The following is a 12329-nucleotide window of genomic DNA, read 5'->3' as shown; positions in this document are numbered from 1 at the left end:
ACCATCTCCGTCCCACCAATAACACCAAATGGGGTAACAAGTACCCATCCAACCCCCACACCTATAAGTGACTGTATATCACTTTTCAGAATAGCGCAATCAAGCTGTCAAAAATAATGCAGTAATCCGCCAAAATCAAATAGTTCGGGCAAGCCACCAGATCATATATGTGGTTATACCATAAATTAAGTCATCCCGGGTTGCCTGGCAATGATGACCTGCCACCTCGGGTTGCCCGACAACAATGGCCTACTAATATCAGTATGTAGTTAAACTGCCACTTCCTCCATCACATCAATAACCCACCCCAATGCACATATCAAAACATATTACATACTCAGATGCACATAAATGAATTATGCTTAAACAGAATCTCAAATTACAGATCAGAAGCAAAAATTATACCATAGACATGCTCTCGAATGTTATACATACAATACCAATATCTAATATCATGCTTTCAAAAGCCACATTAACAGAGGCAAAATATCAACTTTCGTATTCATAATACACACATAACATATTTCGGAACCTACAAAATGAATAATTTTGAATCGCACTTCAAATATGACCCTAACAAAATTTTACAGAAAATGGGTCTACATGGCCTGACACACGGCCTGACTCACGCTCATGTGGCCCACGTTTGTGTGACGTTGACAATAAGCTTTTTGGTATCATGTCGTTCGTTGTTTTTTGAGGTTTTCGTTACACACCTGATCACTTTTCGAGGTTCACTCAAACATTAAAAAAAATTAAAATGTTTTCCATAAAATTTTTACATCAAACGGATTCTTAATTTTAACTTGAAAACTTGAGTTCGAAAAGATTCAAATCATATTTTTTTATTTTATACATTTATTAAACTACTCATAAATCTCTAATTCTCAATTAAATTAAAAAAATATGATGTGTTTAACTACGTTTGAACTCCTTGTTGCGACAAAAACAATTATAACTAAGATAATATTTTTTAAATATGTATATATTATAAATCACAAATAATACATGTTTGATCAACAAAAATTAGAATCAACTTAATATAAAATTCTTGTCAAACACCTCTTCGACACTGGTTTAAAACTATATGACCTCCGTCTCTCACTACTAATATTGTATATATATATGTTAAACTTAATACAAAGCAAAATGCATATAAAGTCGAAATATATTTGGAACTATATTAAAATAAGTCTATATATGATTGACACTTGATGTTATTTAAGCTTAAAATAATTCAGAAAAAATGGTACACAGGAACGAAGCCAGAATTTATTTTGGGCAGAATTAAATTATATATTTTTATAATAATAAAATAAAATATCGACATTTTAATAATATTTTTTAAAAGATTAGATAAAAATTTAAAAAAGGCAGACACAAGTAGTTTTTGTTTATTGTTTTTGGTGGGGCGGTGGGTGTTAAGGTATAATATATTTTAAATAATAACCCACAGAAATTACAAAAAAGGGGAATAGAATTACCACGTGTGGGGTTGATTTTAAAAGAGCCAAAATCCAAAACCCAAGTCAACTTGGGATTCCTGAAGACCGCTTCCAAATCTAATCCCTGGCCGCCCTTCTTTTCTCACTTTTACCCCTCTTTCCATTCTTATCTCCTATTTTAACCACACCAAATTCGGTGAACTATTCCCTTTTAGAGTTTTGTTGATGTATAATAACCATTCAGATTTAGGGCTAGTTTGGATAGGCGGTGTGTTTACCTCCGGTGAGGTTAAAAACAGCGGTGGCGGTGAGATTAGTTACTGTAGCGGTGAGATTGGGTACTGTAGCGGTGAGATTAGAAACAATGGTGGAGTGTGTGTTTGGATTCAAACGCAGCTGTAGCGGTGAGGTGAAAATGAAAAATGACTATTAAGGACATCAAATTAGAATTGATATATAATAGAAGTTATTTAAATTATTTTACTTTTTTAAAATTATTAAAATATGCAAATTCATTTAATAAAATATTAAAATGTATCTTCCAATATTTTAATGAATTATATAATTAATTTAAATTATTTATTAGATAAAATGATAATTATTTTTAATTTTTTATAGTTATAATTAAATATTTTTTATAACAATGATAAATATTATTTTCACAAATAATAACATTATACTTGGATCTAATTTTGAAGTATCTAAACGGATGATTTTTAATAAAAAAAATATAGTAACATAAGACATAACAAGTTTCATTATTACTAGAAATTAGGTTATGATACAAAATGTGTTTACAAATATTGATTCATTAAACTAGTTGCAATGGTTTCCCTTAACATTGTGATTTCAAGGTCACTTTCTCTGCTAGAAGAACTCGATTCACCTCTATCAAACTGGCTTGAAGAGACTGGCATGTCTGGTATATTCTCAAATTCTCGAAAATCCTCATCATTTGACCAAGCATGTCTTCGAATGTAATTATGCAAAACCATTGTTGCAATAACTATTAAAACTTGCTTGTCGAATGAATAACTTGGAATATCTCTTAATATTGGCCATTTTTTTTCCACACTCCGAATGTTCGTTCAATCACAGAGCGTAACGAAGAATGGGCATGATTAAAGATTTCTTTTTTTCTAGATACTTGATGATTACCTCGACGAAAATCAGGTAAATGATATCGTTCCCCCCTATATGGACCTAGAAAACCTGCCATTTGTGGATATCCGGAATCCACAAGATAATATTTTCCTGTAAAAAAAGTAAAACATAATATCAAGTTTAAAAATAAATTAAAAATTTTAATATTTTTTATGTAAAAAGTAATTAAAAATTAAAGTTCGACCTGGTGGAGGGTGTGGAAACTTCAACTCTTGCTTTCTAAGTGCTTGCAAAAAAATTCTACTATCATGTGCTGTTCCTTCCCAACTAGGAAATGCAAAAATAAAGCACATGTTGAAGTCACAAGCTGCCATAATATTTTGAGTTGGTTCACCTTTCCGTCCGATATAAGGTATTTGAGAAGAAGGCGAAATGCATGCTTTTATGTGTGTTCCATCTATGGCCCCAATACAATCCTTTAAAATAAATACAAGTAATGAGATAAAAGTTAGAAATAATTTATGTTTTAAAAGTATAAAGATTGTGTAAATTTTACCTTAAAGTGAGGCCAATATCTTGTATCATGTCGAATATGGTTCGGTACTTCCTCGAATTGACCTTCAATGGGTTTAATCGTGTCTGTTCCCATTCGAGCAAATATATGCAACATATCAGTAAAAATTCGACTAACAGTTTCCCCAGATCGTTGAAATCGCTCTGTTGCATTTGAATTTGATTCTCTATTTCCAAGAATGTACAATGATAATGCTAACTTCTCCATCGCCGATACTTTCCCATTCTTTAAGCCATAATTTGTTTGCAAATCATGCAACAATCTGTGAAATATATTTTTTGGCATCCTAAAACTAATCATGCAACGATCATCGTGCCCATTTAATACTTCGTCCACCCACATTTGACCAGTATAATTTGAATCCATATGCGGTTGCATAGTGAAATAAGTTTCATGGTGTACCAATACACTGCTTAACACATATTCTTCCTCATTATGATAATTGTTGTGCTCAACTTGGGTAACAATTGTGGCTATTCTTCGTTGAGCTTCTTCACTTAATTCAGAGGTATCATAATTCATATCAAAACTATTATACATATTGTTAAATTCATCCATAACCTGAAAAAGTAATCAAATGAAAATAAATCCTTTAAAATCTCGTGACATTCTATACAACACAAAAACTTGATTAAAAGCATAACATAAAAATACCAAACATAAAAAGTAGCATACATTAGTTTTACATATAAAAAAGTAGTATAGTTATATTACAATAATATTTCTAAGGAGTTGATGGTGGAGGTGGTTGATGGTATGGTTGGAAGGGAAATGAGGATGTTGCTACCAAGGATGAAAATGATGCAATTGGATTTTGTTTAGCATACTCACGTCGAAGCCACCAAACCCTATCATCTGGATCTAAGTTCAAAAACATTTCTCGTTTCACCGGTATTTGGAACATTTTGGTGGCAAAATAGTACAATTCATCTCTTTTTGGAATTTCATCTCCCAAAGCACGCAAAGCATCCATTGCATTTGAAATAGTATATTGAGAGTGAGGAAAAATAATTTCATTCACTGACTTCCTTGGACTAGCCATACTCTCACACAATTTCTCAATCTGAGTAGTTAATGTATTTCTTGATGATTTTCTACTTGAACTTGATTTTTTTCCCTTACCATGTATAGCCCCAAGTGTTTGCTTTCTTCGATTAGGGATTTCATGAGAAGGGTTTGATGGTACCTCATCAGGGGGAATACCCTCATTCTCGTTACTATGTTCATCTGAATCACCAAATCCCTCATTAGGTGCATCATCTCCCATAGGAACCCCACTTGGAAGAACACCAGACGAAGGTGCCCATGCGTTCTCTCCGGTGGCTACAATGCCACCAAACATTTGCCACATTAACTCATTCAATCGTGGCTCAATTCCTTTCTTCTTAAATCCTTTAAAATCAGGATTTTCCTACATAAAATGCTAAATATTAAATGTTATACTAAGATTTTTATAATTGTAAATTATTAATTTCAATAAACTTTATGCATTAAAATAATGATAAAGTGAACACTAACCTGTATTTTTGCAGCCCACCATTCTTCGGTAGCATCAACCGTCTTTTTAGTTGGACACCATCCAATACCTGTAGATTCCTTAAGCAACTCCCTCCATAACCTCCATTCCTTTTTTAATGTATCCCACTTATTTTTCAATTGAGGTTTTCCATAATTTTTTTGTGTTTTTGCTTGAAAAAGAGCAATGACATTTTCCCATCCTTTTGAGTTTAGATGAGTTGTCGGTCTATTACCAGCATTGACTTCATTCACGCAAAGTTCACAAAATATCAATGTCAGCTCATCATCCCAAACAGCTTTTGTTGCTAAGCTACTATCTCCTTCCACAAAATTTCGTGTCTTTACCATCTATTGTCATTGATATAATTCAGTCAATGTGCTAGCATTCACCAAGAAGCATAGAGCAAATATATAGTCTATAAGTTATATTAGACGTCTCCCAATGCTAATCTTTATCTAGCCACACCCAAAAAAAACTGGCACCTTAATTGGAAAAAAAAACTGCTGTAGTTTCTTTCTGGATTTCTCTTTTTTGATTGTCTATAAATAGATACATGTGTTGTTATGGCTTTTATAGCCGAATATATTACATAATATTCATTTTTATTTTCCCTGTATTTTTGGGCTTGTAAGATGGACTTATTTATTTTTTAATTTATCTGTTTTGTTTGTTTTTCTTTGGGCCGAATAAAATTGGCCTGTTACATAAGACAAATAATGTTATATTAGTTCGAATCCTCTAATTTTGATTGAATTAATAAGGTTAGAAATTTGAGAATTTTAAAATCTTAAGTTCGAATCCTTTAATTTTGATTGAATTAATAAGGTTAGAAATTTGAGAATTTTAAAATCTTAAGTTCGAATCCTCTAATTTAAATACTATATATGTGGCTCACTACTAGAATTATTTGGGACAGATAGTGGCCTTAATCTCTCTTGGCTAAACGGGAGAATTTAGACCATTTTATAATACGAGAAAAATGCAGACATACATTACAATAGTTAGGTATAAAATAAAGAATAGCTAATACGGTTTTACACTTGAAAAAGAAAGATAGTAAAAACTTTTGTAAAAAAATAAGATCTTTTCAAAATAAACAAAAAAATTACATAAGCAGAAAATTTTATCTCTTTATCAAAGATAAGTTATAAGAATGGCTAAATATTATCAATCAAATTAATTTATTTTGACTCATTTACTAACACATGAGTAAATAATAATAATACTCTTATTAGACGGAGCATGAATTTAAGTTTTTTATTTTTAGAACTTTTTGTTAGATGAGACAATTATACTTTTACCCTTCTAAAAATTAATAATTTAAATTTAACTTTCATAGTGTAGAATTTTCAACATTAATCCTTGACTTCGCCTAAATGGATTTTTTACTCTAGCTTTGTATAAATGAACCTATCCAAGTTTATTTGAATTTAAATTTGTAGTTGTAATTATATTTTGTATTAATTTGGTTGTAGTTATAATTATTTATTGCATTTGTAAGTTTCTTAGAAATAAAATGATTAGAAATAAGATGATTGGGGAAATTTGGGTCAAAATTGAGGAAAAAGCAGTGAAGATAATCCTGGGAAGTGAATGGGAAACTTCTCAATCCAGGTGTTGAATGCAACAGTTTTTTCCTTTGAAATGAACGACCGAAAGAGTGAGCTCTTTTTTTTCCTTCTTGTTGTTTATTTAATTTGTGCTTTCTTTGCTTCTTTTCATTTGGTTAACGAATCTCTGAATCTTTTCATTTGATTTAATTTGTGCTTTCTTCGCTTTTTTTCATTTGGTTTGATTTATCCTCTCCCTCTCTCTTTGTCTCACACATATGCACATCAACAGACGCAATTGTGTGTTCATCTCTTGTTTTCATTATAATTTATTGCATTTGTAAGTTTCTTAGAAATAAGATGATTGGGGAAATTTGGGTCAAAATTGAGGAAAAAGCAATGAAGATAATCCTGGGAAGTGAATGGGAAACTTCCCAATCCAGGTGTTGAATGCAACAGTTTTTTCCTTTGAAATGAACGACCGAAAGAGTGAGCTCTTTTTTTCCTTCTTGTTGTTGATTTAATTTGTGCTTTCTTTGCTTCTTTTCATTTGGTTAACGAATCTCTGAATCTTTTCATTTGATTTAATTTGTGCTTTCTTCGCTTTTTTTCATTTGGTTTGATTTATCCTCTCCCTCTCTCTTTGTCTCACACATATGCACATCAACAGACGCAATTGTGTGTTCATCTCTTGTTCTCATTATAATTTATTGCTATTGAATGCAGGGAACAATTTCGTTTGGTGTTGGCTTCTTTTTCGTTGTCATCGGATGGCCTATCATTGGCATGGTATTGGAGGCATATGGGTTTATTGTGCTCTTTAGGTTTGAATTTTTCATTCCCTTGATTTAATAAAAATGCTTGGCTTCTATTAATTTTGCTCTTTAGGCATATGGGTTTATTGTACTCTCGGCTATACACACTCCCAACCCTCCGTCAACCACAATACACATTGCATCGCCATTTTTGTATGGACATGTAAGCTGCACGGTCCAGATTATGCTAATTATAGTTGTTTTAATTATGCTTGTGGAATGATTTTCGATATGGTGGTTGGATTTGTTTTGGCAAGTTCTTTTATTTGGTTTCTAGTAGAATTTGGTAGTGAATGGAAGTACATGAGGAATATGAGTCAGCTAATGAAGAAAATACTTATGTCTCTAATCCTGTTACAACAAAAAAAAATGGAATAGAGAAGGATGTAACAGAGTAGCAGACTTTGATTGAAAGATTTGTCCTAAAAATTGAAAATTTCTGTAAGGGGAGCTCCTCTGACATCTTTGCCTAAAAGGGGGAGAAGTAGCAGCAAATGTTCAAAATAAGGATGGTGATTGTTAATGATTGTTGCTTTATGCTTTGCCAGAGTCGATCTGGTGTAGCAAACGGTAGATACGATAGATGTTGATTTGTTGCTTATCTCGTGTTCTCTTTATGCTACTTTTTGTGGTTTTTGTTGATACTAGATGGGACTTGTATGGATTATTTGTCATGCTCTATATTTCTTGAAATTACTTTGGAAAGTGTGTGTATGCTTGGTGGACAATGTGATGACCAATCATATTGACAAGGAAGTGTATGGTCGAGCATGGTTCTATTTCTTAGGGGGAGATATATTCTAGTTTTCGTTGATTTGTTCAGATTGTGTGTTAATTATTTGTTGTTGATCTTGTCAAAATGTCAAAGAGGGAGATTATTAGAACTTTGATTGCTTCTCTTGTTCCATTTCATATTCGAACAACATATAGAATAACAATTTTGTATAGTCAAAGTTTTAGTGTTGGCATGTTTGACTTTTAAATTACATGGCTTTTGCTTTAATTTTATTTAGCAGCAAATGAGGAGGTATGGACGTTGAAGATGGAATTAATGAGATTATCTTTTAGTCTATTGACTTGGCAGTGGTTTTTGGCCAACACTGGCAGTGTTTTTGCAGAGGATACCTATTGTTGGTTGGTTGTTCCAGCAACCATATATTAGATCGGTATGTTTTGTTTCTAAGTTAAGTACTTTTGTTTTTAACTTGTAAACTTTTGCTATACATGCATGCTTCTGAAGTATTATTTTGTTATTTCTTGGTTGGTTGTTTACTTGATTGAATCAGTTTGAACTTTTAACAGCTTCCTAGAATAGCCCTAAATTTTGAAATATGAGCAATGGTCTTTGGTGATCTTAGATTATGAAAGAAAGCCAAAAAGTAATCTAAAACTAAGTTCTTATTGAATATTTTTGACTAGCTGAAAGAAGTTTGGTCTGAAGCCATTTTATTTTGCATTCAACATGTCAGCAACTGAATCAGCATCCATTCTTCTTGCTGCAAGTAGTGCTCGAGAGGCAAAGGGCTTGCTTGAAATGGCAAGAGGAACAGTTTCAGCAACAACAACAACAGCAAAGCTATTTCAGTGAGTTAAGTTGTGGGGTGTTTTCGAGCCAAACCAACCACAGTTTAGCTGAGAAAGTGAGTATGAATTTGCATGTTTTTTTTTTGTTGTTGGCATGTTACTCGGTAATATGGATGGTATTATTACTGATTTGTTTTCTTATTTTATCAGGTCTCTTTCATTAGATAATAATGTTTTAATTATGTTGATTTATATAGGTTGGAAAGGAGAAAATCAGTGAAAGAATGAAGTATCTGCAAGATTTATACCAGGATGTAACAAAATCACAGGCAAAGCTGGTATGCTTGATGAAATCATCAATTATGTTCAATCTCTTTAACGGCAAGTAGAGGTAAAAAAATAATGGAGAAAGAACATATGGATTTGTGTATGAACACAAAAATTCTTTTTCATTTCTACTAATTACTTAACTGCTTTAAGATTTTGTCCTCCATGTGAGGACATATTTATTTGTTGTTATTTTCTTAGCTAAGAAGAAGATGAGAACAAGATGAGAAGGAAAAACAGAAACTACTTTGATACAATTCAAACACATATATAGAGTAGAAAAAGAAGAGTTTTGACTTACCAGAGCAAAGTTGAGAACAAGATATGAGTCGAAAAATAGAGCTTCTTTGAGTCTGCTGTGAGTGTCTTTGAGTCTGCTGTGAGTGTCAATTGAAGAGCAGGAGTTGAAGAGCAGGGTTTTCTGCAGATTCGGGAAGATATTAATCTAATTTTCAAGGATAAAATGGTAAAATAATAAATAAAAGTAAGGGTGTTTTTGTCTGCTACAGTGCCAACAGCTTAAGAAATTCATCCACTGCTGCTGATTCCTCCAGCTGAAAATCAGCTGACCAGTGTGGTAGGAAAGAAATCTCACTGCACTGATAGTCCAAACAAACAACGCTGCAGTGAGTTTGGTAACAAATTTTTATTATAAACGCACCTCACTGGCGGTAAAATTGAAACCAAAGGGGCCCTTATTTTGATACAAGTACAACACTTACACGATGACATCAACTGAAAACCTAAAATACTGCATAATATGAATCACTTACTCAATAATCCAACCAATTTTCTTTTATTTTTTACTTCAAAAAAAGGTTAGGATTTCTGTTTTACTACCCTCTAACTTTAGTAATATTATTTATTTTATTATTATGAAAAATAAAATAAAAAAGAGTTTTTATCAATCATAAATACCAGTCCCAGTTTCGCAGACGATTTCCCTCTTTGTGAAGGAGTTTCGTTATACGAAGAATTCGAATCATAACCGATAACTGATGCTGTGTCGTTTTCATCTCCTATAAACCCCCCTCCCTTTATTTCTAAACCAGCCTTAGCCCCTTCTCTTTGATTTCTTTTCTTGTTTTTGATCCCTGCTCTTTCACTGTTTTTCTCCTTCTTCTTCCTTTTCTTTTTCCCTCTTTATAGCGGAAGGATGGGGTGCATTATAGAAGAAGATGATGGAGACGACGTCGTAATGGAGCCGCCACCTAATTTTTCTATGGTGGAAGAAGGCATTTACAGATCTAGTTGCCCTCGACCCTGCAATTTCTCCTTCTTAGAAACCCTAAATCTTCGATCCATCATGTAACTTCTTTTCCCCTTTTTTGCATTTATATATCGATTTTATTTTGTTGCATTGGTTTTTTTGGTTTTTCCTATTATTATTTTTTTTACCTTTCTTAGTGGCATCCGGTTTCTGAATAATTAAGATATTCTAAGAAAAAAAAATCTCGATTTTCTTTCTTAACTGTTTAGTTTCCTTGAAAACTAAGAAGGAAAAAAAAGGACAGGTTGGGAGGATTCAATTTTATATTTTTGACATGCATGATATTTTCTGTGTTTTGAAGAATAGAAAAAAGAATTAATTTTTCAGAATTGAGTACTGAATATGCCCTTTTCTAGTTGGAATATTAACTCTCTTCTTTTCTTTTTTCCAATTTTGCAGATATTTGTGCCCGGAGCCCTATCCTGAGGAAAATTTGGAGTATATTCGATCTCATAATATCCGGCTTTTCCAGTTTGGGATTGAAGGGAAAACGGTAAATTTCCCCCTATGCTTCTATGGCACTTCACAGAGTTTTTCATAATATGTTGATCACTTTTAGTATCTACTTAAATAAATTTAAGTCGTTTTCGTATTTGAAATACACAGATTTGTTTGGAAGAAATTTGTAGAACTAATAAAATTTTTGATGAGACATTTTGGTCACTGTTGGTGAAAACGATTTAAGAGTCAGGCTATCCAACCAATAGAAATTTGGTCAAGAATATAATTCTTTAGTTCTTGGGCCTTATTAGGTGATGATATAAATATCAAAACCTGCCAGTCAACAGGAATCTTGGATATGGAATATGAATAAATCATAAATGATAGTTTTGATTCCCAATAGCTGATTTGGGCTTCTTCTTTTTTTTTTTCGTTTGCAGGAGCCTTCACTTGCTACTCTCAAGGATGCCATCAGGGGAGCTCTTAAGATCTTAATTGGTATGGAATTCATAAACTGTGGAAGTGACTATCTTTTTCCCTTAACAGTGTGTTTTACCTTTGCGGACTTCTAAGATAAACTTATTCTTCACAGATGTGAGAAATCATCCAGTTTTGATCCATTGCAAACGCGGAAAGGTAATAGTTCATTTCAGCTGTTAACTTACAATTATTAGTTTAGCTTGATGAAATGAATATTAGGTATGTATATGGTACATCTGTGTGGTTAGGCATGAGTTTTCCTTAAGGGTTTAGCTTGGCTGATAAGATATTACTATAATCCATCAATTTGCATGAATTGTATGATTTTACGGTCCTGTGTTCTGTCAGTTTTTTTAGGAAAAGAGATACTCAATTGACTCAAAATTCATTGTTTTTCCAGTGACATCAAAGGGGTTGATTTCTTTTTCTCTTTAATGAAAATCATGGTAGCTCTGACCCTTTTTCTTTTTCTCTTAATGCAGCATCGGACAGGTAGCCTTGTTGGTTGCTTGAGGAAGTTGCAGAATTGGTGCTTGTCATCTGTATTTCAGGAGTACCAACATTTTGCTGGCATCAAATCACGGGATGCCGACATGAAGTTTATTGAAACATTCGATGTGTTATACCTGAGGCAGTGTCTTCACAGCATCATATATCAGTACCAAGGCTATGGTTCAAAAAAGAGGCGCTTACTTTACAGAGAAGACAATGTACAGAAGCCCCGAATAACTTCGATTTAAAGGATCCTACACATTGATTTTACTCCCCAACTTGCAAGCAGCTCTTTCTTTGTTACAGATAGATTTTATCCATATAGTTTGTTTCTTAAAAATCAGTTTTTTTTTTCAATTGCTGTTTATACAGCTTATAGAACATTTTGTGTGAAGTATCTTTAACCTTAGTTTTCTTGCTTTGCTTTTGGCATTGGAAAATTAGTTGTTATAAATCATAGGAGGAGCATTTTCTCAAAGTAGTTTAGTTTTCATATAGGGTACACTTACAGCAATTTTAGATTTGGAAAGGAGAGATCAATGAAGAAATTGGTCTGCGTTTCTCTCTCAATTGATGAGTGTATTTCAGTAGGATACCATTATTTGTTACTTGATTCGTGGTTAATTAAGGATGACAACAGTTCTGTCTTTAGAAAAAAGAAACTGAAACAAATAGCTTTTTAATCCAAATTTTATTCGGTTTGGTTCATTTGTTTTATTATTTATATATGTTTTTTTAAAGTTTCTTATTAATCTAAAGTAAAAATAGTTACTTTTGTATTAATTATA

At 32.5% G+C, this 12329-nt stretch overlaps 2 protein-coding genes across 2 annotated transcripts; one reads left to right on the top strand and one right to left on the bottom strand.

Moving 5' to 3' along the window:
• Positions 1-3804: 3804 nt before the first annotated feature.
• LOC107918938 (L10-interacting MYB domain-containing protein-like) lies at positions 3805-9303 on the bottom strand. The gene is made up of 3 exons (XM_041109135.1): positions 9160-9303; positions 4642-4989; positions 3805-4534 (listed from the first exon to the last, which is right to left on the bottom strand). Exons 2-3 carry the CDS (start codon positions 4987-4989, stop codon positions 3848-3850), a joined length of 1035 nt encoding a protein of 344 aa, XP_040965069.1. The 5' UTR covers positions 9160-9303; the 3' UTR covers positions 3805-3847.
• A 342-nt stretch (positions 9304-9645) lies between these two features.
• Positions 9646-12249, top strand: LOC107918574 (tyrosine-protein phosphatase DSP3). Its single transcript, XM_016848162.2, has 5 exons — positions 9646-10166; positions 10528-10621; positions 11010-11067; positions 11162-11205; positions 11532-12249. Exons 1-5 carry the CDS (start codon positions 10015-10017, stop codon positions 11787-11789), a joined length of 606 nt encoding a protein of 201 aa, XP_016703651.1. The 5' UTR covers positions 9646-10014; the 3' UTR covers positions 11790-12249.
• Positions 12250-12329: the final 80 nt, after the last annotated feature.

The sequence above is a fragment of the Gossypium hirsutum genome, chromosome D13, assembly GCF_007990345.1.
Source record: "Gossypium hirsutum isolate 1008001.06 chromosome D13, Gossypium_hirsutum_v2.1, whole genome shotgun sequence".
In the NCBI taxonomy this organism is placed as follows: Eukaryota; Viridiplantae; Streptophyta; class Magnoliopsida; order Malvales; family Malvaceae; genus Gossypium; species Gossypium hirsutum.
This window is presented reverse-complemented; position numbering and strand designations above follow the sequence as displayed.